The sequence below is a fragment of the Diceros bicornis genome, chromosome 14 (genome assembly GCF_020826845.1).
Source record: "Diceros bicornis minor isolate mBicDic1 chromosome 14, mDicBic1.mat.cur, whole genome shotgun sequence".
In the NCBI taxonomy this organism is placed as follows: domain Eukaryota; kingdom Metazoa; phylum Chordata; class Mammalia; order Perissodactyla; family Rhinocerotidae; genus Diceros; species Diceros bicornis.
This window is the reverse complement of record NC_080753.1, coordinates 18,916,597-18,942,325: the sequence shown is the minus strand read 5'-3', so window position 1 is coordinate 18,942,325 and position 25,729 is coordinate 18,916,597. Positions and strand designations below refer to the sequence as shown.

Sequence of the window (25,729 nt, the reverse complement as noted above, 5' to 3'; positions counted from 1 at the left end):
CAGATTTCCACAGAAGAGGGTCTTCTCTTGCAAAAGCTTTGAGCATAAACTTATCAAAATAGTCACAAAATAGATTATGAGTAACTTGATTTATTCCTTATGCTTCTTTAAGCTTTCCAAATTCTCTACAGGCACATATTAACTTTTATAACTCCAAAAAAAAAAAATCAATGTTATTTTTAAAAGCAGTCACCACTGCTAAGCCTATTTTCCTTCTGCTAACTTGAAAATGTTATGGCTGCAGGGGCTTTTTTTTATCTTGGTAGCCAAGGAACAGGATGGTTGAAGATCACATACTCGGCTGAGCTCCTCTCTATACTTCTATTAAGTGTTCATGGGCACAAAAGGGCAACAACTCCCAATTTATTACACTGAGGCAGATATTAAGACTTAAAAGAAAGGTCTCTGGGAAAATTTGGCCAGTGAAGGCAATGTATCCACCAGATATTTGAAGTTGCTTTGGAGGAACTTGAAAAGTACATTCTTTTTGCTTTATAGCCATGAGGTCATCATGCTAACTTGGAAGACTTACTTGAGAAATGAGGTAGAGACAGCAAGACAGACCAAAAAAGGAGGGAGCAGGGATAATGAGGGGACCTCCCTGAGCAGCCAAAAACAGAATGATTCTATTGTGTGAGCTTCAAGAAGCATGCAATTTATTTTGGCCAAATGAGCCCCAAATGTCCTCCTGGTTAGTTTCCATTTAAGAACGCTTAGTCCTTCCAGATACTGTACTTATTAGTCCAAAGTGATAAGGAAAGAGAGACAAATGGTTCACCTTAACTCAACTGCTGAGTCACACCTAATGCTCCATTGCTGACCTATTTTCCTTTCTGATTACCAGAACCACTGAGGATGAGGAACCATTCAAAGGGATTAGGTAAACAAGGTATTGATCGAAATGTGTGGGCGTGAACATCTCTGGGCCACAGAGGTTTGTAGCAGTGTTTTCCAGAACAATGATTAACTTGTATTTGGGTTGTGGAAGAGCCATTTCAGCTGTGTCCTTGCCACCCTCCACTCCTACCTCAACCAGGTGCCAACACTGAAGTGCCCACTCTGGGCGCTCAACCAAATCACAACTTGAAACCGAGGCTCAAAAATAATTCTCCTCTTTTAATACCAAACTAAAAATTCACTTCCCTGTTGACTGGGCCTTTCCTAGGATGATACACTATGGAAGGTTGACGAGTTCGCTAGCCCCTGGGGATGGTGGAGCCATGAATGGTAAAGGAAAATTCTTCCAAGCCTTTGTTATGGCAATATATGGTGGTACATAAATGAAACAAGGTTTTTTGACACAACTTTCTTCTCTGCTATGATCTAGCATCATTCCTGAGCATACTCTGCAGACAGGAACGGGCAGGGAACTCCAGCCTCAGAAGCTATCTTTTCAGCAGGCATTTCATGTTCCCCACAGTCAATTCCTAAAAATCAAAGTCATGAAAATCCTGGAACATCACTTCAAGGGAAGAAAGCAAATACACCACTAACTAGCTACGTGGTCTTAAAAAACCCACTTCCCTCCTCAGACACGTTTCCACATTTCTAAACGAAAAAGGTTAGACGAGGTCATCTCTGCCCAAATTATGTCCTATTTATAGTTTGTCTTAGTATTGCTATTTCATTCTCCCTCTCACCCCTCACCCTCCACCCCAGCTCCCTTTCTCCTTCCAAGTTACCCCCAACTGGTTCACTCAACGAAGATTTACCACCGAGTTATTTTCAATTACTACCCAATTACAAACTCCCTGTGGTTACACAATCTGTTTTTATAAAACTAATTAACAACTTTGATGCATCAGTGACCCCCTGAAATGAAGCACTAATTACCCAGCCTGGATGCTCCTTTCAATCTGCTAAAATGGTTCAACTTAACCCCTTGGCTCCTGGCACTACCCAGTCGGATTCCACCAGGCCCCTTCCCCCGAGCCCCTGTAGCCAGATATGCCTGACAGACTCCAGAATAAAGCTCCTTACAGTCAAAAGTCACCCTTTCAACTGAACTTTCCCCCCAGATCTCATCCAACTTAGAAAGAAGGAAGAATTCTGTTATATTTTTGAAAATTTCTATCACTTTAATGATGGTTTTTAAAAGCCCATTTGCTAAATTCAATGGAAACTAATTGCTGTTCCACCTGAGTTGACAAGTTGTTACTCAGATCCAGTAAACAAAAAGGGACTCCAAGAAATAAGCCATTATGGATACTGTGCTAAATGATTCAGCACGAAATACATGTAATCTATTTGCTGTTAAGGTGGCTCTTATTAGCTCCATTTTATGGATGAGAAAACTTAGGCTCTAAAAGGCTTCTGTAACCTGCCCAAGGTCACAGCGGCAGGATTCAAGATCAGGTCTGTCTAGTTCCAAAGCAATCCTCTTTGCTGAGCCATGACACTTCCCTGTCTGGACCCACTGCAGTTAGAGAAATTGACAGACTCTGCAAACTCAATATAAGCAATCACGTGACCACAAGGAGCTGCCCTGGCCACTCAGACAGAGTGAAGGGGCCAGAGGCAGTGTCTGCAAGGACCTGTAACTCAATGGCAGAGCTTACACTCTGGCTGGATGACTGCCCTGAGATACAGATGAGAGAGTCTGTAAACCAGACACTTCACCTGTAGCCAATAACTTGTTTTCTATTTGAAAGTATTTCAGATCCCAACAGACCAGTGACTGTTGAAAAAAGCAAACAAATTCAATTTCCACTAAAGGTTTATCTCAAAGGAATTACAGTCACAAATAAATACATAACTACAACTATTTAAAGATTATGATATTATCTCAAGCTTGTGTCCCCTGCTCTCCTAGTTGTCCATGTAATCAAGATCAAGTTAGATCTCACGACCTCCGATAGGGCCACGTAGTAATGAAAGATTGGGCTCTGATAAAAACATTTTTTTATAATTCTCTTTGCCATATAAGTATCTCTTGATATCTGAGTCTATGTGGTCCCTCCGTTCAGAGAACAGGGATTCAGGTAATAAGTAATGCTTTGTTATCCAAATCTATGTGGTTCCAGGATTTCAGATATAAATGAGGGTTCAGCTAATGAGCGTTATCAGCCCTATCTCAAAAAATTTATCTCAATCTATTCAATTCCTAAGTTCACATATTGAAGAATACCTGTATACAATGATTTCTCCCTTTAAAAAAATGAAACAAATACACCACCCCCAACAAAAAAGGGAAAAATAGGTAGGTTTCTTTAAAGTCCCAGATGATAGGAGACAACAACTTTAATTATTCTTCTGAGTGTGACTTCTTAAATCCAACCCAGACGAAGGAGTCTTGGCAAGAATAATCTAAATTTACTCAGCAAAATTTTTTGCAAACAAAAAGAAAAAAGTTAAGAGGGAAATGGGAGGAGGCTGATTCCTAACCTTTAAAAGAAGGGTTATCAGTTATAAAAAATCTAGAGAGAGGTCTTGGAAACAAGAATATGGATTGGAAATATACATGCACATGTATAGATAAAGCAAAGATGTCATAAAGCAATGTGAATAATTATTGAATCTAGGTGCTAAGTTTATGGGTGTTTGTTGTACTGTGTTTTCAACTTTTCTTTGTCTCATAAGTCTTATTTTTAAAAGTTAGGAAAATAAATAAATAAGAAAGGCTAAAAGCCAAATAACCGTCAGACAAAAATTCCCCCAACTTTTCCTAGCCTTGATTATTTACTCTTTTGTTGTCTTTCCTCCTTTCCTTTTCTCCAGCCCAGCCCAGACCACAGGAAAGGGAGGCAAGGAGGTGTTTCCACTGCATAAATAGGGAACAGTGCTAACAATTAAATCTAAATCACTAATCAGCAAGTGGACATCACTGGCCTTATGCTGTGTAGATCTCCTGGGGTCACTGGAGGTCATGGGATAGAAGCAGGAACAGGAGTACAACGCCAAGATGTCCTACTCAGCTTCCTGGGAAGCCCTGCACCAGACCACAGAGGCAGCAGAGCTGAGTCAACAGAGCTGTGCACTGCCCAGGTGAGTTGAGAGCCAACGGCAGAGCCTGCAGAAGGAACTCACCCACCCTCAGGAGGCTCATAGGATTAACTTGACCAAAAATGCGACAACCACTGGGGAATTATTTTAAAAGACACCCACATCCACCCTGGATCTGTCCAAGCATAGGATAATGAAAGGATTTTGTTTCAACTGCAACCTTACTTAAGACTATATTTAAACTTCAGCCCAGGTTAGCTGGCCACGTGTGTCTCTCCCTTAAGTACGCCAACCTCAGATCAAGGCAGTTGCTGTAGTCTTGCATATATATGTCAGCTACTAATTCTGATCATTTCTAAGTGTTAATTTCAAAACTGAATCCCAAGGGCTACAAATCCACCCACATTTAAGTCAAGGTGTCAGTGGCCAATCCTTGTCCTAAGCAAGAGAACCGTTCCTCTCCTGGACGCACATGGGAAGAATGACAGGAAGCCACAAGCAGTGCTATACAAAGCTGCCAAAGCTGGTCAGAACCAGCTGACTCCGGGGGGGGGGGGCAGGGGGGGGCAGGGCGGGCGGGCCCCGCCCCGCTGCTGGCGCCTGTGTCTGCAAGCTGTCCAGGCTGCTGACATCAACGGTAACGCTGCAGCCCTGAGCTGATTGACTGACTAGCTCTCTCAAAAGAGGAAGTGAGGATAGTGAGTAAGCGGGCTCTCCTGGTTCAGACCTGGAGCCCGCTCACATTCACACACACTGCCGAGCCTTGCAAGAGCTCGGCTCTGTCAGTACGTTAGGAGATCGTGCTCTGTAGGTTCCCCCGACTTCCCTCAGTGAGATCTATTAGGAAGCCTTTCCCACAAAACAGCCTTTGGACAATTCTAACCAGGAAAAAAGTTGCACAAATCTTCTAAGTTTGCCTTAATGTATTATGGAGGATAGAAAGTAATTTCATAGGAAACTCATGGACTTGAGACCCTTCTTAGTTCAAGCTCTCTTTGCTACTCGAGTTTCCAAAAGTTGCCAAATTTGATTGAATTAGTATTATTTAATAAAGTCACTAGTTAGATTCATGCCATTAGAATTAGAATATATGTGGTACACAATTCCAAAGGTACAGAAGGGGATAGCGTGAAAATTACTTCTCCCTCACTGACCTCTGGCTTTAGCCTCTGACTTGCAGGTCTCGGCTACTCAGTTCCCTTCCTGGTAGTAACTACTGTTACCAATCCCCTGGTTCTCTTCCAGAGAAATCTATACTTATACTAATAAACAGGGATATAAATTCCCCACCCCACCCCAGCTCTTATTTTTTACAACAAGGTGAGGCACGGTGTACGCACTGTTCTGCACCTTGCCTTTTTTCATTTAAAAACAGTTCTCCAGGTTAGCACATAAACAGCTGACTCACTCTTTTTGACAAGTGCATACTGTTCCACTGTAGGAATGGTCCATAACCTACATAACCAGTTCTCTATCGAAGGGCTTCTGTGTTGCTCCACTCTTTTCTTATTACAAGCGATGCTATAATGAACACTTGTACTTGCACCATTCTGCACATGTGGGAATACATGTAGGACATATTCCTAGAAGCGGGATGTCAGTGGTCAGCTGCCATGCATTTGGTAGATAATGCCAGATGGCCCTCCATAAGGGCTGGGCTACTTACACTCGCATCAGCAACGGATGCTGTTCCTCTTTCCCTCTACCCTCACGACACAAGAATGGCGTCAGACCTTTTCCTCCTTGCCAGTTTGAGAGGGTAAAATTGTATTTCAGTGTAGGTTTCAATTTGAATTCTTCTTATTCTGAGCAAGGGGTAAAAATCTGTATACCTTTAGGACCCTTTTCTGTGAACTGTCATGTTCTTTTTCTTTTGAGTCCATTTTTCTTTTAAGTTGTTGGTCTCCTAATTAGTTTGTAAAAGCTCTTCATTTTTTAAGGAAATTAACCCGATGTTGCAAACAACTTCTTCCAGTTAGTATTCTGTCTTTTGATTTGCATGCAGTGTTTTCTGGCTTGTATATTTATTGTTAAGTAGTTGAATCTTTCTTGTATGGCTTTTGGTTTTATATCATTCTCAGAAGAGCCTTACCTACTGTTGTGATTATAAACCAAAAAATTTCCCCCATTCTTTTTTCTAGTACTTTTCGGTGATAAGTCATATTAATGGTTGGTCATCCAGCCTGTCCCTTGACTCAGCCCAACTATGGAGAAATCAGAACAGAGTTCCCTCTGTGACAATTTATGGGAAAATTAGGAGTGACAGCTGTCTCTCTCAAGGAAATGGTGAGGAATAAGTGATTAAAACGTTAAAATTAACTGGTGTATATAATAAAACCTCCTGCTGACCATGATGTAATTCCTCATTAGCAAGTGTACCTGCAATTGGCACTTGGGTTATAACAGATCAAGAGACAGTCTCGCAAACACAGGACAGAGAAGGTCGGCCAAAACAAAAGCTATTAACCTTTATCCAGACATGAGTTTTGACTTAAAAAAAAAATTAAAATATGATCTCCAGCACTGGTGATTGATGAAGAAAATAAGATTCTTTTCACGATATTGATTTCGATTTCCTCCCAAAGCACTTTTTGAGAAAGCCTTTGAGGGTGTGGATTAAAGGGGTAGAAAAGGTCATCAACTAATAGACTCAGCCTTTTCTGAATGTAGTGACACCATGTCTCAGGGAAAATCAAAGCCCACTTCAAATTCTCTGTTTAGCAGTTTGACAGAATCTATTGCAAGGTTTGGTTCACTTACCTATCCCTCCCATAAAACTGTCAGCGTCATGAGGGATGATTCTCTGTTTTTGTGTTTTGTGTGTGGGGTTTTTTTTTTTTTCATTTAGTATCTCCAATGCCTGATACAGGGCTCAAAATGTAATGGGTGTTCCATTAATGTTTGCTAAATAAATTGCTTGTGTTAAACCATCTCAACCTTAAAGAGTATAAAAAAAAAAAGCATGTGTAAGGATGTGGGTGTTGGGGAGGGAGGATATATCAATGTCAAGACCCCAAGAATCTGTTTCCCAGACTTTTCTCCTTATAACGTGTACACATCAAGCTCAACTGCCATATTTCATTAATTCTATGACACATATTTTTTTACATTTTAATAGCTCTAAAATAGGGATGTATCTTACAACTATAATTGGCAGTATTTTTATTGCTTTCTTTGTGGTACATATAATAATGGCACATCTTACAATTGACATGGCATCCAATAAAATACAGAAATACATCTTAATTCTAACACCTACCTATACGTTGCAGGACCATGAAGCTTGCTAGATAAGCACTGATGTAAAGCACCCAGAGGGTGTTTGGGACACAACAGAAACTCAGCAAACGCTGGTTTCCTTTCTCCTCAATGTGCATTTATTGAAAGTAGAGTCGTGTCATTTGCTCGAGTCAAAAAAGGAGAATGTGCAGTTCAAATTCCAACACCCAGATCCTTACAAGACAGCTACGAATCAAGCAGTCAAAAGTCAAACTGTTGAATTTGTCAGTCCCTTCTATTTTAGTTCTTGGAGATTCAAAGTTTGAACTCTAGCACTTGACATGAAGTGGGACACTGGAAGCTTATTCCTGTACCTTTCATAGTGCAGAACAATGAAAAGCTTCTGAAAAGCTTGTTACTGAACAAAACAAAACAAGGTTCTAAGTAAAACAGACATTCATTGCAGAGTCAAAGGTTTGAGAAGCCCTTGGTATGACAAAGCAGGCAGGGCGCCCTAGGGAAAGTCTTGGGGAAGAAGACCAAAACACAGTCTTGAAAGAAACTACCATCTGTTTTTTTTTTTTAAAAATGACCTTCAAATGGACAAATATATGTCTGCTCTTGTTTTCTACGTATTTTTTGGTGGGTCAAGTACTCCTGCCTTCTGATGCTATTTTATAATTCCTTGTGCAGACTTCCTTTATGACATTTGCTTATGCCACTGAATCCTAATTATTGCACAGGTGTTCCATCTTCGCGAGTGAGCTGTTGAAAGGCAAAGACCACCTTTCTTCTTTACACAGTCCCAGGCGCACAGCTGGTGTTTGACAATAGGTTGTTGACTAACTGAATGAAACCTTGGAATAAGATAAAAAGTAGAACAGCCTGAAATGTCATTAAAACCTATAGGTTGATTCATAGACATGGCTTCTTTGTGCACAATGACCACCTTAAATTAAACACAAGCATCACTAAGTGTACCTGGGCCTATTGTGTGTCAGCAATCCCTTTATAATGCTCCTTCTCCTCCACACCCTAGAAGTTCCCCAGAGCCTGCAGTCACATCCTGCAAATAAAGTAACTTGACCTTAAATGACCCTCTACGCTCTGGTAATGCAGCAGAGGGCAGGGCTAGATACGTGCGAGCTTAGCTAACATCTTCAGGCCTTAGGACAATAATCCTTATTTTCTGAGATAACCAACTGGCAAATTAAAGACAAAGACAAATCTGAATAGCCAAAAAGCCAACAGTTACATATACAGCTGGTATTTGCCTCAACTCGCCCTCACTATATTAGATTTCTGAAAATAGCTGGTCTCAGGCAGACCCTAGATAAGGACAGCTGCATCCTGCAGCTGGTGAGCAACAAGTCAATAACTGTAGTTCCCTCTGCGGCAGCAGCAGTGGTACCATCCTCGCCAAATAGAATGCCCAGAGCTCTTCTCACTGTTGACATTCTCCCGGATGATTATACACAGCAACGCCACCCAGTCTCCAACACATAGTCCACTACGGGTGAGAGACAGAACTCTCTCCCCCTTAGGTCTCCTATGTGATTTCTGGAAAGGATTAGGAATCTCTAACGAAGAGTCATTCTCCCACATAGAGGTCAACAACACCAACACTGACTTCAGGTCCACTAGTGGTTAGATTCCAGTGTCATTTCAATCTATCTAATCTTACGGAAGGAGCAAAGGAGGGCTAAGACAGCCAGCTCCTCTGCCTGATCAACACCGATTCTTTACATTTGTGAATCTCTGGTCAAAACAGACAGCTAAAGTAACACTTTATATTATTTTAAACTATTGTGGTTGTTTTTAATATTATCATTTTTTAAATGTACATAAAATTACTTTTTCCTCCCTTTTTCAAAATGAAACAATAAAGGCATGCTGGAATTCAAATCACAATTACTGCCCAACCATTCCTTTAACACCTCGTTTTTTTACATTCCACAGTTTAACAAGCCATTATCTCATTTAATTCTGATAACCACTTGAATTCCCATTTTAAATAGAAAAATCTGAGTCAGAGAAATCATTTGCCCAGAGTTTCCTATAGAGAAAAAAAACAAGTCCACCCCCTCCAAGGGAGAGGCAAAAAAGAAAAGAAAAAGATTGCACTGGCCAAGCCCACCCAAATATACAAAAGTTCCGAAAAGAAAAGAAAAAAACATAAAAGGAATCCCAGAAATTCAGTTGCTCACTTTTGTTTCCCTTTTTCTGACAGCTGTTGAGAGAACAGGCGGTTATCTTCACACACACCATCACCTTCGTTTCTTCACTAGAGAAAACACCCCTGCTGGCCTACGAACATTCGCTCAGCCAGTAAGGAATAAATATTTACAGTTAGCTGGAATTTCCAGTTCTTGGGCACTGAACCCAGCTAGCAACCCTCGTGCTCAACGGTCTACTTTAAGCAGTCCTAGAATTGGGAATGCCTCCCCACCCCACACTAAGTAACCCTTGATGTTCAGGATTTAAAGGACCCATTATGTGTCTAAGAGTTGGAGCGAGTTAGGAACGTTCTCCCATCCCTCTCGCCTCTAGAGCCTGGGAATAATTGCAACTATTAATGGTAAACATTCACCAAGGGCTTACTGTGGGTCACACTTAATTCTCACAACATCTCATAGGACAGGCACTAACGGTGTTCCCATTTTCTCAGGAAAAACTGAGGCAGAGAGGCCAAGTCATTTACCAAAGCGTCCCCAATGTGAAATGCTGCCAGGACAGGAGTTGAACCTGGCACACGTCTGCATGCTGATGCCTCAATTTGGAGCCTTAATGGCCTGTTAGTTGTGCACCCAGCACTTCCTCCTCCCACTCTTGTGGATTTACTCCCTTAAATTATATAAGCACGTATAAGTTTCTTCCATTCAACTGTAAGCTTCCCTGACAGCACTAACTTTGTCTTACTCATCTTTGCGTTGCTCAAAGTGCCCGGTCTGATATTGCCCACATAACTTGTTACGTAATATAGATTTAAAAATAAAATCATCTCCTTTCCTTTGCTGTTTAGCGGGAGAAACTTAAACCCAGGCATGAAAGTACTGAAAGAAAATAACTGTCAAGCTTAAATTCTATTTTCCAGCTATCCCTCAAAAACAAAGGGCAAATAATGCAATTCATTTATTTAGTGGGCATTTTCCAAACAAAGAGAAACAGAGCTTATTGCTGGAAACCTACACTAAGTATTCTTTAGGCCAAAGAGAAATTATCTCAGCTGAAGCTGCAGGAAGGAATAAAGAACAAGAGAAAAGATCAATATGCAGGTATATTTAGGTGAATCTGACCGCGTAAAACCATAATAATTATGCCTTCGGCGGGTTAAGAAATATGTAGTGTTAAAATTCATGACAACAAAAAACATAATGCAAGAGAAGGATAAATAGGATTACAGTCTTCTAAGGCTATTGTATTGTTTGCAAATAGTAAAACGTGCACATTTATAAAACGTCTCTCATAATTTAATTGTACACGTTGTAATCCCTATGGTATCCATTAAAAATAAAGTAAAAAATGCATAACAAGCTAATAGAAGAGAAAAAGTAGAATAATAAAAAACACTTGATTAATCCAAAAGAAGGCAAGAAAGGAGAGAAAAAAAAGAGGACAAGACAAATACAAAACAAATAATAAGGTGGTAGATTTAAACCCAAATATATGAGTAATTACATTAAAAATGTCACCACACTGAAATTCTCTAATTAAACGACAAAAACTGTCAGACTAGATTTTTTTAAAAACCTTCAGTATATGCTACTTACAAAAGACTTTTTTTAAATAAAGCCACAGGAAAAAAAAAATCAAAGTAAAAGGATGGAAAAAAGAGATAACATACTATTTGGAATGCTGTATTAGGCTTTTGTTTTGATTTTTAAATAGCTTTGGCAAAATCACAGTAACTTCCAACTACTGTCCCACTGTGTTGCTGCTTTTTCCAAATGCTCATGCCCTGGGAGGGAAGAAGAGGTGTGATTCTGGAAGGTGAGGTTCAGTTTAGAGGTTGAACTTGAAAGAAGAGAGTACTGAAAAATATAGCTTATACTTCAGATAAAGAGTCAAGTAGGTGAATGGATAAATAAACTGTGGTACGTCCAGGAAATGGAATATTATTCTGCACTGAAAACAAAGGAGCTCTCAAGTCATGAAAAGACATGGAGGAAACTTAAATGCATATTACTAAGTGAAAGAAGACAATCTGAAAAGGCTAGATACTGTACGATTCCTACTATATGACATTCTGGAAAAGGCAAAACTATGGAGACAATAAAAAGATTAGTATTTGCCAGGAGTGGCGTAGGAGGGGAGAGATAAATAGGCAGAGCACAGAGGATTTTGGGGCAGTGCAAGTATTCTGTATGATATTATAACGATGGATACATGTCATTACACATTTGTCCAAACCCACAGAATGCACAACACCAAGAGTGAACCCTGCGGTAAACTATGGACTTTGGGTGATTATGATGTGTCAATGTAGGTTCATCCTTAGTAAAAAATGTACCACTCTGGTGGGCAGTATGGATGATGGGGGAGGATATGCATGTGTGAGAGCAGCAAGTATATGGGAAATCTCTGTACCTCTCTCTCAATTTTGTGTAAACCTAAAACTGCTCTAAAAATAAAGTCTTAAAAAAAAAACTTCAAAGAACAGCACACCAAAAAGTGAATTTTACTGTATAATTTTTCTAATGCATAAAAAAAACTTAGAAAAATAAAAAAGAGTTAGTCTCTGGATGTGTTTAATTAGAAAATGGCTAATAGGCCACTGTGGTTAATAATGGACCAGCTGTTCTTGACAGAGGTAACTGAACAGCGCACCGGGGCTAATCCTTCGAGTGGAACATAACATAGGTGCTCTCAGGCTCATGAATAGGAAAAAACATTAACCATTTTTAAAAACACACACTCGGTCATTTTTACACATTAAGAGTCCATTAATTCCTGCGGCAAAGTCCCAAATTTCCAGCAGTACCACAATACACAAAGAATACAAATCCATCCATCATAAGATGGAACGAATAAGTCTCACTTATGCCCCATGCGTCCTGATTCTCTTGTTGGACTTGACAAATCTCAGAGATAAACCATGAACAGACAGTTACATACTGTGAGATTAGTAAAAGCTGGCAGCCAAAAATCCATGCCCGTTGGCTATGAAAATTAGAGTCAAAGCTGGATCCAGCATGTTGCTAGACAATGATGGGCATTATTAAAACATGGAACAAGAAGCTTAATATTGCCTTCTCAGCCTCCATCCTAACACACAGGGTACACTAGAACCAGAGAGAAAGCTATACGTTGTTTTGATGTCACTGTTCCTTAAAAAATAAAAAACAAAAAATAGATATTAGAATCTTTTTGTATATAGAGGAGATAAGAGGAAGGAAAAAACTAAAGGTACAAGGGTTTGGCACTTAGGGACTAAGTGTTTTGTGTTCTTCTTCCTTGACCCAGCAGTTTTTGTTATGAATCACTCTCCTTGATATGCAGTCTTCTCCATGGAGACTCTGAGCTCACCTTTCCCAGCACCTATGACAGTGCCTGCTCAGTAAATATTTATGGAACACAGTGGAACCATCAGAGAAACATACAAAGGTCATTTGTTAGAGTCAATACCCTACCACCATCACTACTACCCCCAAAAAAGAAGTACCTAAAGATTAGGCCCACACTCTAAGTGGTTGCTAAGTGTACATAGAGAAATGAGATGGACATGCAGAAACCAAAAATGAAGTAAGTTTTAAGAATTTTGGCAAATCTCACTCAACATTGCAAACCTCAGTCACTCCTACCAAGGAAGAATGGATTGTCACATACACCACTGTCTGCTCTCCCCAAATTAAAACAAGGATGGCTCCCTCTCTCAATTTACCACAGTAAATCAAAGCCCTTCCTATCCTTTCTCTTGGACTCTCTCAGCTTTGTCATTTTAAATCACAAAAGTAATATGTTGTCATTATAGAAAATAATAAAAAAGAGAAATCATTTCTAATTCTACCACCTAGATTTAATAACATAACATTAACATTTATGCTTTTTCATTTTCCTATGCTTATATTTGTTTTTTCTAAGAAACATTCTTTTCCCTGAACAATACCTCATGATCATCTTTCTACCATATTAAATATTCCATTTAACCAAATCCTAACATGGCACCAGTCACATTTTACCTTTCTTGCAGGCACTGCCAAGGAGATCCACTGACTTATTCTCCAGTATCTAAATCCTTCTTCAAGTCTGCTGCTTGCCCTCCCAGTTCTTTCCTTAAAGCCAACATCCCAAAGAAGCACAACAAAGTTTGCCTCTAGACACCTTTTATTTGAATTGTATCCATTTTATTTAATTAGAGATTAAACATCTCCCTTTCCTTTCCCCAAATCCAGCTACTTAAAGCTTGGTTTTAGTTGTGAACCGTACTTACCGAGATTGTTTCTCAGAAAATCACAAGACACTGGTGTGTGTCTTTGAATGCTTACCACTGCATCTATTAGTAAATATTTTTTCTGAAATTCCACATTTTAAAGAAGTTAAAAAACATACCAGGAGCTTTAAAGACTACCTTCAGAGTTAATTAGCACCTATAAATTTTTATCCAGTCACTTAGACAAAAGATCCACCTGATAAATGTCTACCTTCAATGGGGAAGAAACACTACACTATTAGTATAAAAAGATAAAAGCTTTTGGACTTCTTAAATATAGAAAATTGAGTTCCTTGATATATAAAATTTGGTGCAGAATGATAGTGAATTGGAGTTGATGGGGGAAATCCCTCCCTAGCTCTTTTAGGTAGTGAGTTTGGACCACTGGAAAATCACACAGGCAGCATGGCTTTTTAAATTTTAAGTGGGTTTTATCAAGTCTCAGTGGCAGCATTTTCTTTATTTTGGGAATACAATCCAAAACTTTAATTGAAGTGTGTGAGAAATATTATTCAATACCCAAATTTGTCCTTAATCCACGGCCTTTCAGGGAAGCACATTATGATTAAGGAAAGGCTAAGTAAAATGAGTTACATCATAATCATAACTACCATTTGTACAACACCTTCAATCGTCAGGCATTTTATATACTTTATTTCTAATCTTAATTAACCCTATAAAGTTGACTTACAAATGAGATAACAGAAGCAGAGAAAGTTGAAGTAATTTACCCTTAATCACCCAGCTAGTAAGTGTCAGAGCCAAGATTCAAACCCAGGGCTCATTGACCAGAGACTATAAATAAATCACACTGCTGGGTCCCCTCAGTTCCCATCTGATGTACGGATTAAACAAGCCCAAGGAGGAGGATCAATCCTGTTACCCACTGCTGCCAGCACCACCCGCATCCTTCAGGAGGTAAGATGGGGCCTTCCTAAGCCACATCACAGAAAACATCCTCTGGACGGGGGAGGGTATGGAAAAAAAAAGTTGCCCTTCTCGGTTTTGTTCAAAGTGTGTTATGCAACATAAAACTGTAAATGGGGTAACAAGGAGCAGATCTGGCTGCACAGCCTGATGCTAGAACCTACCCCAAATACAATGATTCTCAACTTTGACTACACATTAGAATCACTTGGAGAGCTTTTAAAAATACTGATTCCTAGTCCTCCCCCTAGAGATTCTGATTTGACTGGTCTACACTGGGGTCCAAGCATCAGAATTTTTAAAAGTTCTTTAGATGATTCTAATGGACAACCACTAAGAACCACCGCCCTAGAAGGTGTGTGTGTGTATGTGTATGAACCTAAAAACCTAATATCAGTTATTTTTCATTATTACATATACATGGTAAAATCTGAAGCACAGGGACCAAAAGGTTAGTGGGAAAGACCGATGACCTGGGCTACAGTACCTGGGCTGTATCTTCCATCAGTCCACGAATCTTCTCCACAACATCGTTGCGCCGATGCTGGCGCAGGGCACTAATCAATTGGGCGAGGCTGGCCTCAGGCCCCCGGATGGTCCAGTGCTGCAGAGCTGCATAGGCCCGCTCGTGGTCCGCTGTGTACCCGTTGGAGAAAGCGGCCACCTCCCTCTCGCTGGCATTGCACAGAAACTGATAGATGTCCTTCCACTGGCTTCCCACCTGTGCTGCTACAAGCTTCAGGATGTCAATACCTAAATCAGAGAGAAAATAAAATAAAAACAAACACAGGCATATGAGGGGGTCTTTATATAAGGCTGCTCTGTTTTAATGAACTAAAAGAAGGATTCTTTCCCATTGCTACACGTCAAAGGAATGCATTGCCTTCTCTAAGCACTTGGCACATGCAGTCCAACCTGGGGACTAACTAGTTAGGTATCCTGTGCAAATTTCACTTCCTGAATGTGGAACCAGAAGAAGGAGCCATCTGGAAGTATAAGAAATCACCCCAAAAGATGTTTTGAAAGCCAAATCCAAACAAAGCAATCAGAGTGATTCCTTTGATACTGCTAAAAACAACTGGAACCAAGTAAATTAAGAGGCTCCCAGGCTAAAAAAGTGGTGACTTCATGAAATCTAGAAAAGCATAAGCCACACATTAAAACTGCAGTGGAGTTTATGCAGCACTGTCTGGGGAAAGGGTGTGCAGATTCTGACAATGCTGTCCTTTATGTCAACTGACAATGTACCCAGCTGTTCCAGCCCAATGGAGGCATTCCTTAAGAACTTCTGACTTCTTGTGCTCTATTCTACGCTCAACAAGCAATTTTCTGATCTATTATTCGGCCTTCTAAGTTGACTTGCACAGTCATAATGACGACAACAGCCAAAATGATAGTTAAATAACAATAGCTATTATCTTCCAGGTATTATGTTAACGCATTAGCTCCTTGAACATCTTTATAAAGCATTAACATTCCAATTGCACAGGTAAGAAAAAAACACTTAGAAAAGTGAGGCAATTTGCCCAATATCACAAAGGTAGGTGGGTTGGGGGTATTGAACCCAACTCACCAGATAATGTTATACACTGTCAATCTGGCTGATCAGTCACTTAAAAACTTGGTCAGCGTGGGTCTATAGTCCGCAGATCTGAGGAATGCAGGGTAAAATGCCAAAATCAAATCTCAGAATCTGCAAACCCAGGACAAGTACCTGGCACCGACCCTCTGGAGGCTTTCCCTGAGTAGTACGCTTTGGTGTCTTCCTCTTTACAGCACTTTCTCTTTGCAATCACACTTTGGCTTTGCCCAAATTTATACATGGGGTGCATAAATAACCTCACAGTAAGGGCTTGGGTTGTTTACCACAACAGGCGGGTGATTCCTCTGAGGTCAATACCATGTCTCTGAATGAGGTCATACACGCCTGGATATCAGACTTATTATAGTTAACAATGTCTTAAAAACATTTACTACTCAAAAAAAAAAAAAAAAAAATGAAATAAAGTTCCCAAGAGAAGCTTAGGGAAGAAAGGAAAAGAGGCAAATAAAGAGGTGCTTACCATTACGGTTAATTGATTTTTTTTCAATTAACTAGAGGCTAACCAGGGGAAAAAAATCTTTTTTGCTCCAATCAGTTGTTGGGGTAAATATTAAAAAAATAAGCTGTCAATTTTTGTCTAAGAAAAGAGCATTAATGATTCTAGAAGTTTCTTTGAAAATGGAGGACTTTGTGCTTCCTCCATACAAATCATTACTCTGCCATGCAATCTTATTGAGGCAGATGATTGCGACGACCCATATACATCCTGAATCAACCCCCTGAAAATGGTTTTCGAAAAATAAGTTCCTAGTAGAAGGCTGCTTTCTTGTCAACTGTAAAAGTAGAATTCCTCAAATTGAGACATTACTGTACTTCTCACACAATTTTCCCTGGCAGTGTGAAATATACTTGAACCAGTTGCTTTTCAGTTTTCACAGCAATGTTTAGCCAAATACAGAGCTTTTGATTTCAAGCAGACAGACTCCTCAAAAAATCCATGTCCTATTTAAAACCCTGCAGGTAACTTAAAGGAGCAGGCCAGCTCTTTGTGGTTGATGTGGTAAATTCTTCCAAACACCAAAAGGCTGTTAGTCCCTGAATCTTAATTTCGGTCAACTTGACTAAGGTCCACCGTGTCTTACATAAGAACATGACTGCGTTTTCTTGTACGTGGGACTTAAATCTTCATAATGCCAATGACAGTGTGGCTTTGGGCAAACCACTAACTGTCATGTCCGTTTCCTCATTTGTACAATGAAGATACTCACTACAGTCCCTGGGGATGAGCTGATTAACATTTTCTATAGAGTTGATATATTTTTGGAAGTACCCCATCATTACAAATGTTTCACATACCGGGCACTAAATCTTAAGACTAAATGTATTTCTGATGCAAATACACAGCCTTTATAGAGTAATTACAGAGTTTAAAAGACTTAAGCTTAACAACAGCTCCTTCTTCCAAAACCCAGTATTTATACTTTTTTTCCAGCCACAAAATAAAGGAAAACAAAGAATGGATACAATGAGATTTTCCTTGAACTAAAATTGCCTGGACACTAAATTTAAGGCCCGCGAACCAGGTTTCATCTTATTCTTTTACTATGAAAACACGGAGACAACGCATGTGAACTGGCCTTGGTCAGCCATGTCCCTCATGACTGCCCGCTCCCATTCTGGAGGTGACAAATCTAAAGATGGTGGAGACAATGGCTCCCTCGAAGATACCAGCCTCCCAGCCTAGCACATGGACACAAAACCCCAGCAGGAGAAGGGGAGACCAGTCTGAACTAGCCCCTGAGTTTGCTGCACCTCGTCCCCACCCCATAGCCACCACAGGGAAAAGAAAAACCTGCAGAATATGTCAAGAGTATTTATTGAGCAGCCACTGTGTGTTACTGTGTTTGCTGGACGGATAACCCTTATGAGATTTGAAGACAGAAAGAGTTTATCACCAAGAAAACGAAGTAACACCAATGAAATACAAAATTTGATGGGCTTTGAAAATTTTCTTTGTTTAGAGAAAAAGTTTTAGGCAAAACTAAATACAACTATAGAGAAAAGCAATAGGACGATTAAACCAAGTTGAGATAGCTACCTCTGGGGGAAAGAAGGGGAATGTTACTGGGTGCCCAGGAGGGACTTCAAGGGTATCACAAAGTTCTATTTCCCAAGTTGGATGGTGGATGGTGGTGGGGAGACGGGTCTTCTTTTTATTTTCTTACTTTATTTGATATTTATTTTATTATTCCTTTTTAAACTATATATAAGACATGTATTTATATATACACATACTTTTACGTGAGCTATATATAATTTTTCAAGTGTTTTTAATTTTATCGGTGACGAATCTCATGTAGAAAAGTTGGTGACAAGTTTAAGGTCGCCCAGCTAGTTCGTGGTGCCTCTATTGTGGTTAACAGGGAATGGGGTGTGGCAAAGCAGCATTATTATTTGCTGCAATTATTCTCCTTGGGCATGACCATCCAGTCCACATATGAATGTACTCAGAGCTGGCCATGGTGTGTGTGCTTCTTCCTGGCCTGTTATTACTGAGCAAGCAGATCTGGGAGAGTTTTCTCTGGGGCTAGCAGGTTTAGTTCTTTTCTTTACAACTATGGTACTCCTTAAAAAAAAGAAAAAAAAAAAAAGGAAAGGTCAGCAAACTTTTTCTGTAAAGGGCTACAGTAAATATCTTAGGCTTTGAGTACCATAAGTTCTCTGTCGCAACTCCTCAAGTCTGTTGTAATATGAAAGCAGCCATAGACAATACAAATGAGCGTGGCTGTGTTCTAATTAAAACTATATTTACAAAAACTGGTTGCGGGCTGGATATGGCCCACGTGCTGCAGTTCACCAACCTCTGAAACTAGAGCAATTTAAAGATACCTAGAAAAAAGTTTTAAAAAGAAATAGACTGAGACTATCAAATGGCATAAAGATTTAGACAAGCACTTTGTTAAAACACACACACAAACACAAGACAATGAAAGTTCCCACCCCAATTATTAAACGCAATGTGAAATGATAGTAAGTGAAATAGAGACCAGCTCTGTGCTTGGCAGGTTGCCCTGGTCACCTGTCCCATCAAAGTTCTGAGGGTTTTTCATTTAGACAGGAAACAGTCCCTATATGTTGAATTGATCTGAACTGTTTAGCTGAATGTGACGCCAAGCGCCAAGTCTCTTTTTTCTTAGTTTGAAAAGCAACACAACCTTCAACCCACTGCAGGGCTGACAGACAGGGGTGTGGAGCTTAACTCTGCGTTTCCTACGATGTCAGGTCCTGATGCTCTGTGGAATGGCCGAAGGTCCTAAAGAAGTCATCGAAGGAGTCAAACCCTATAAACCAGAGGCTGTAATTGCCAGGAGCTGTGTGTGAGAAGACGGCCCTGGCCCCAAGGAAACGGCTTGTAAATTTTAAGGTGTAGGCAGTAGAAAGATTATGAACTCTGCAATCACAAGATATAGTTTCAAACTCTGTGACTTGTTAGTTGTGTGAGCTTGGGCAAATGCCAAGCTCTAAGATTTCAGTATCCACCTCAGTAAAATGAAAATACCACCTCTCCTCTCATAAGGTGGGTAAGGAGATTTATGGGATCAAGTATCAAAACGATAAAGCACAGCACCTCAGTGCACATAGTTCTCCTTCCTTTGTCCCCTCCTTTGCTGCACGGACAAGAGTTGTTGGGACAATGTACCTAAAAGGTTGGAGAAGTTCTGCATAGACATAGGTTTTAGCATCAGGATTATAGGTGCTGAACCATGAAGCCAAGCACCAGAATCTTGGTTTCTTGTGTTTTCCAGAACCTCACTCATATGTGTCAGAAGGGGCACCATCACACAGGAGGGGCACCATCCACAGAAACAGATGTGAGAGGAAAAATGCTGCTGCCCCAGCCACACGCAGGGCGTCACAACAGTAGTCAGTGGGCTCTTCCGGGTGAGCTGACATGGCCCAGATCTGCCACAAGGGAGCTCAGGAATTAAGGCATGAGGCGATCAACTGGGTTATTATGGAAGAAATGGCATTTTCCCGTGCATTACAAAACCCTGAATTAGATACCATCTGGGTGACAACCCTAATTTGAGGCTCGTTTTTTTTAAAGCTCCATGTCAACTCCAGTATGCAATACAGGGTTCCTCCTCTTTTAATAAAAACCCGAATTGACCTTTATAACCAGAGAAGTTCTTAAAGCTCTGTCCTTTTGGAAGAGAAACATCTGAAATGAGTGCCATCATTAAGAACCCATATTAAAGCCTTCGCTGGAAGAGGTATGAACGACAGTGACGACAAGCCGGCGGAAACAAAGGCCGTCTGTAACCCACAACACAGCACTCTGGATCTCATGCTGGATAACCAGGCTGCGTACCGACTGGGTGCATCAAAGAAATGAATGTGTTTATAAGCTTTTTGATGGTACCAAACTCTCACCATTTAAAAGATTCAAGTATTCCCACTGCATCTCCCATACTTGTTAAATGTAATGTCAGGTCTCATTATTCTTCCAGAAAGAAAGGTAGAGGGACAAATAATGAGAAAATTCCCATGGAGGCAATTAATACACAACCTCCTCCCACGACAGCTGACTCCACTTATCCCTCTGCTGGTTTCTCTACACACACACAGCAGTCTTCTGAGACACATGTGGAAAACAGGAGACGTGAGCTCAAGACGACTTCCCTTCTACCACCACCCTGATCCCCGATCCCCACGCCCCCAAGACATGCTCTTCATCAGCACATGCTATGACCCCAGGCCTGCAAACTGCAGACACAAGGGCAAAGATAGACACAACACACACCACGTATGTACAGAGCAATGTATGTCAAGTTTGGAAATTTGAATAAGAACCTGGCTTAAGTATTCCCAGAATTTATGTTCTTCCCTGTACCATGGTCATGTCCTTAGAGATGCCTTTTCTGACTACCTTCTGCCTGAGCCCCACATCTGCTTTGATCCCCAGCACCTCCCAGAGCCAGCACATAATAGGAATATAATGAATATCTTTAAATGAATGAGCATTTTTTTGTCATCCCTCCCCTCTTCCCTGAACTCCCCTCCCTCATTTATCATCGCATTAGCCTCTACAACTTAAGCCACTGAGAACCCGAGGGCCACCCTGCCATCACACCCTTGCCGTACCGCCCTGCCAGATGTCCAGTCTCTCTACTAATGAGAAGGCTGGCCCACGGTGTGGTCACCAGTGAGTGGAACCTGGGCTTCCTCGCACAGGAAGCCAGTTCTTGTGCAATAGCCTCTCTCTCTGCTGGTGCCCTCTCCCATTGAGGGTGGTCCACCAAGTTCACATCAGGAGCCAGAGCTGAGGGGGAGGAAAGGTATCCTGAATTCTCCCACTGCAGCGAATCCTCCTGCAGAGACAAGCTGTCCAGGCCATCATCTGTCTGGCTTGATCACAGAGTAAGTGCTCCTAAAAGCAACGGACCCACATGTACATGGGTTTTGTGGTAACCAGTACATCATAGTCTGGTTAAAAAATGGTGTATCAACAGCGATCTCTCCCAACACATCACACAAGAAATTGCTCTATCAGTGCTGGGAACTCGGTATGCCCTGAGTTAAATAGACTCCTTTCCTAGTTGAGGTACAAAACTCAGTTGGAGGAACTGTTTAGACTTCATTTTAACCCCAAAAAGTGATCTCTGAAGCAGAATTCATCACTATTTTGTTGAAGGTTCAGGGGATAATCATTGTACGCTCAGATGACTCTCAGGAGCTACTAAAAACCACCGTGCAAAGGTCCCGTGACGTTAATGGACAGACTGTTTACCAAGAACAAAATATCAGAGCAGTCGACAATTTTCTAGATGGAAGAAAGAGATATCACTGATGCTACGGGAAAACTAATAACCTTTGATTTCATTCCACAAAGGAAAACAAAAAGCAAAACCAAAACTGCCTCCTTCCTCCTTATCTTAGTCCAAGTTTGAAGCTGTTCATTTACTCATTCAACAAGAACGTACTTAGCACTTACTCAGCACCAGACACTAGTCTAGGCACTGGGGTATGGCAGCCAACAAAGCAAAATAAAATCCCCTCCTCATGAAGCCTGCCTTCTAGTGGGGGACACGGGAAGTCACAAAATATTTAGCGTGTTAGCTAGTGAGGAGCGCTAAGGAGAAAAACAGAGCAAGGAAAGAGGATGGAGTGGGCAGGGCTGCAACGTTGATACAGGGCCTTCTCCCCCATAGCTAAGAGAAGGCCTCACTGAGGCTGAACATTTCAATCAAGAGCTAAAGGGGGTAAGCCAGGCAGATATCTGGGGGAAGGCAGGTGTGAAGGAAGGAGGGGTGTTGGCATGTACAAGGCGGAGCAGAGAGCTGGTGTGGCTGGAGCCAGTGAGCGAGGGGGAGAGTGGTGGGCGTCATAGACTGGGAGACAAAGGGTGGGGAGGGGAATACAGATTGCACTGGGCCTTTAAGCTGTTTCTCTGCATGCCATGGAAAGTCATTGGAGATTTTGAACAGACAAATGACTATCTGATACACATTTGAACAGGATCATTCCAGCTGTTGTGTCAAGAACAAACTGAAGGGGGGGGGGGCAGAAGTGGAGCAAGCAGTTAAAGGCCACAGCAGTAATCCAGGAGGGAGGCAATAGTGGTTTAGGCCAGAGTGGTGGCAGCGAAAATGATAGGAAATGGTCAACTTCAGCATACATCTGGAAGGTAGAGCTGATGGGATTTGCTAGTGGATCAACTATGGGGTGAGAAAGAAGGAAAGGAGTCAAGGCTGACTCTAAGGTTTTGCTCTGAGCAGCTGGAAGACTGGAGGAGCCACTTTCTGCAGTGGCTAACCCATGTGGCAGCATAGTTTGGCATTCAGTTCTAGACGTCTTAAGTGTGAGGTGCCTGTTTGACACCTGGGCCTGTCAAGGAGGCAGGAGGATATTTGCATGAGTTCAGGTATGAGATCCAGGCTGGGTATCTGCACTTGAGAATTACCAGCAGATAGATGGTTTTTAAAGCCATGGGTCATCAGCGGAGGGAGAGTGTGCAGAGAGAAAAGCCCCAGAGCCCTGGGGCTCTGCACTGTTTAGAGGTTGAGTCGAAGAGGAAGAACTAGCCAAGAAGATGGAGAAGCAACAGCCAGAGAGGTGGAAGGGGAACCGGGAGGGTGCAGTGTTCTGGCGGCCAAGGCAATCAAGAATGCCAAATGCTGGTGCCAGCCTGGTGGCGCAAGCGGTTAAGTGCGCACGCTCTGCTGCGGTGGCCCAGGGTTAGCCGGTTCAGATCCCGGGTGCGCACCGATGCACTGCTTGTTAGGCCATGCTGTGGCGGCGTCCCATATAAAGTAGAGGAAGATGGGCACGGATGTTAGCCCGGGGCCAGTCTTCCTCAGCAAAAAAGAGGAGGATTGGCATGGGATGTTAGCTCAGGGCTGGTCCTCCTCACAAAAAAAAAAAGAAAACAATAAAACGTGAACCCATCTATTTTTTTAAAACCTACTATGTCAAACTCTGTACATACCCTGCAATGTTAATGACCAACTACTCATGAAGAATGAAGCAGAATTCTAGAAATTCCTCCTCCTCTGCAAAATCTGCTTACACAATACCTGACCAGGCTGATTCAAGGACACTAATTTTTAAGAATGTTTTTTCGGTTTGTATTTTAGCCTTACATGGGGAAAATGCTGATTTGTTTTCCAATATCCCAAACAGCCTAAATTCAAAAGCTGTTAGTCAGATAAGTTACAGAATAAAATATACATTAAAAAAAAATACCTTCCCCCTAAAGCCTAGAGAAAAAAGTCATCAGTGGGTGGGCCTGGGGAGGACAGTAGCCTCTGACTCCAGAGGGCACAGGCCACATCTCTGGCCACTTTGTCTCCAGCCAGACTGTGCACGAGATAATACTTTTTAGGCTATGGCAATAAGAGGCTTCTCTCCTGCAACAGTCTGTGCTTTATAAACCTCAAACATCCTCAGAGGTTAAACAGAAAGATGCTGTCTGCTGGCAATGGCATTACTGGAAGCCAAGGTGGAAAAGACAGTGAGTGGGGTAGAGGGTGGAAACAGCCCGCCTATTCCCACCCCTGCAAAATGCCCTGGGAGCAGAGTGCTAGGGCACCACCGCCTCTCAAAGGGAATAATCTCCTCCCTTCGGCCTGGCTTCCTGGTGTTTACACTTCAAGTCTATTTCCCATAGGAAATCTGGGCTGACAGACAGGATGGCTGTCTGGAATTCTGAGTCAAAGAGGCTCCTGGCAGAGGAATGAGGGCTTCTTGTCAGCAGCTGCTGCTGCTGTCTGGTGCTGAGAAAAGCACCAAGTTCACAGATGTGAGTTCAGATTAGCAGGACTCCATCACCTCTGACTTAGTGAAACAGCCTTTATTTTTTAAAACAGCCCTCAGAGCCTTCAGCCATTTGGTATCTGGCTTTAGAAGTTTTCCACTTCAAACAATCTTAAAAAAAAAAGTGAAAAGTAAAAAATTGGAGTGACTGCTACAGAGGAAAACTCACCACTGATGACAATTTTGTAGTTTTATTTCAGAACAAGCTGAGTTTTGCTAAGGAAAATAAATTTTTCTTGATTGAGCATGGTAAATCAACCACAGAAATCTAGAAATTTCTAGATCAGGTAATTGATGGGAAATCCAGATACTGAGAATCAAAAGGCAACGTCTACAACCAGACTGATGCCTGAGTTTAAAACCTGACACAGCCACTCCCTACCTGTGTGACCTTGAGCAAGTTACTCTCAGTTTCCCCATCTGTAGAATGACAACGATAGTGGCCTATCTCATAGAGTTATGAAAATTAAGTTTATGTTTATAAAATGCTTAGAACAGGATATGGCACTGAGTAAGCATGATATATGGCCTTGTTAAAGTAGACAATGAAAACTTAATGGGAGCAAAAACCTTTCTTATAAGGTTGGAAAAATATATTAGTAGTCACAGTTTATACCAGGATATTGTCCCCAAATCACCTCCTGATCTTGCCTATGTCAGGAGTGGCAAACATCTCATTACCTCACTTTAGAGAAAAATGAAGTGAAGAAGTACTTATCGAATTCCTGACCCACTTCATTCATTCTTCATTTCTGAACACCGCGCATGGTGGTTTTAATAATTCCGATGAAACGTTTTAAGTCATTCCTGAAACCTGACTGAAGAGTATATTGATAGTGTTCAAACATATCCAGGGCACAGCTTCCAGTTACTCAACACCTGTCACCCAACCAACCACTGCAACCCCGGGGAAATATACAAGAAACACAACCACAATTCCACTCCTACAATTCCACTGCATCTTACTGTTAGCCTGGGATGAGGATGAAGTCTGCCGAGTTGTGAATCTGAGAGCTATGTTTCCTTTACAATCTCTAATAAAGGCCAATTCTCCCACACTTGACCAATCCTAAAGGAGGAACCACAACTAGAGAAGAAAGGAAACATTTTTTCTAAGCCTGTTGTTGGGATTCATAAGGATAGAGAACCAAGAACGAAATTATTACTGAGTAAAACCTAAAGACAACACATAGATGAGAAGGGATGCATTTTTGCTTGTTTGCTAGGTAAGTTGGGATGATGTTATGTAAATAAAAAATAAAAAATATATAAAACTCAAGGCCTAAAATATAGCTCAGTTCAAGGATACAAAAGTGCACTAAGCAAATTAAAGGCCAAAGGCCTAAGTTCTT

At 41.3% G+C, this 25,729-nt stretch overlaps 1 protein-coding gene across 1 annotated transcript in view; it reads right to left on the bottom strand.

Moving 5' to 3' along the window:
• TNFRSF21 (TNF receptor superfamily member 21) overlaps positions 1-25,729 on the bottom strand; it is a 63,334-nt gene that overhangs the window by 5,697 nt on the left and 31,908 nt on the right. Inside the window, exon 4 of the mRNA XM_058554195.1 lies at positions 15,006-15,271. Within this exon, the coding sequence (XP_058410178.1) occupies positions 15,006-15,271 (266 nt within the window). The remainder of the gene's footprint in view (positions 1-15,005; positions 15,272-25,729) is intronic.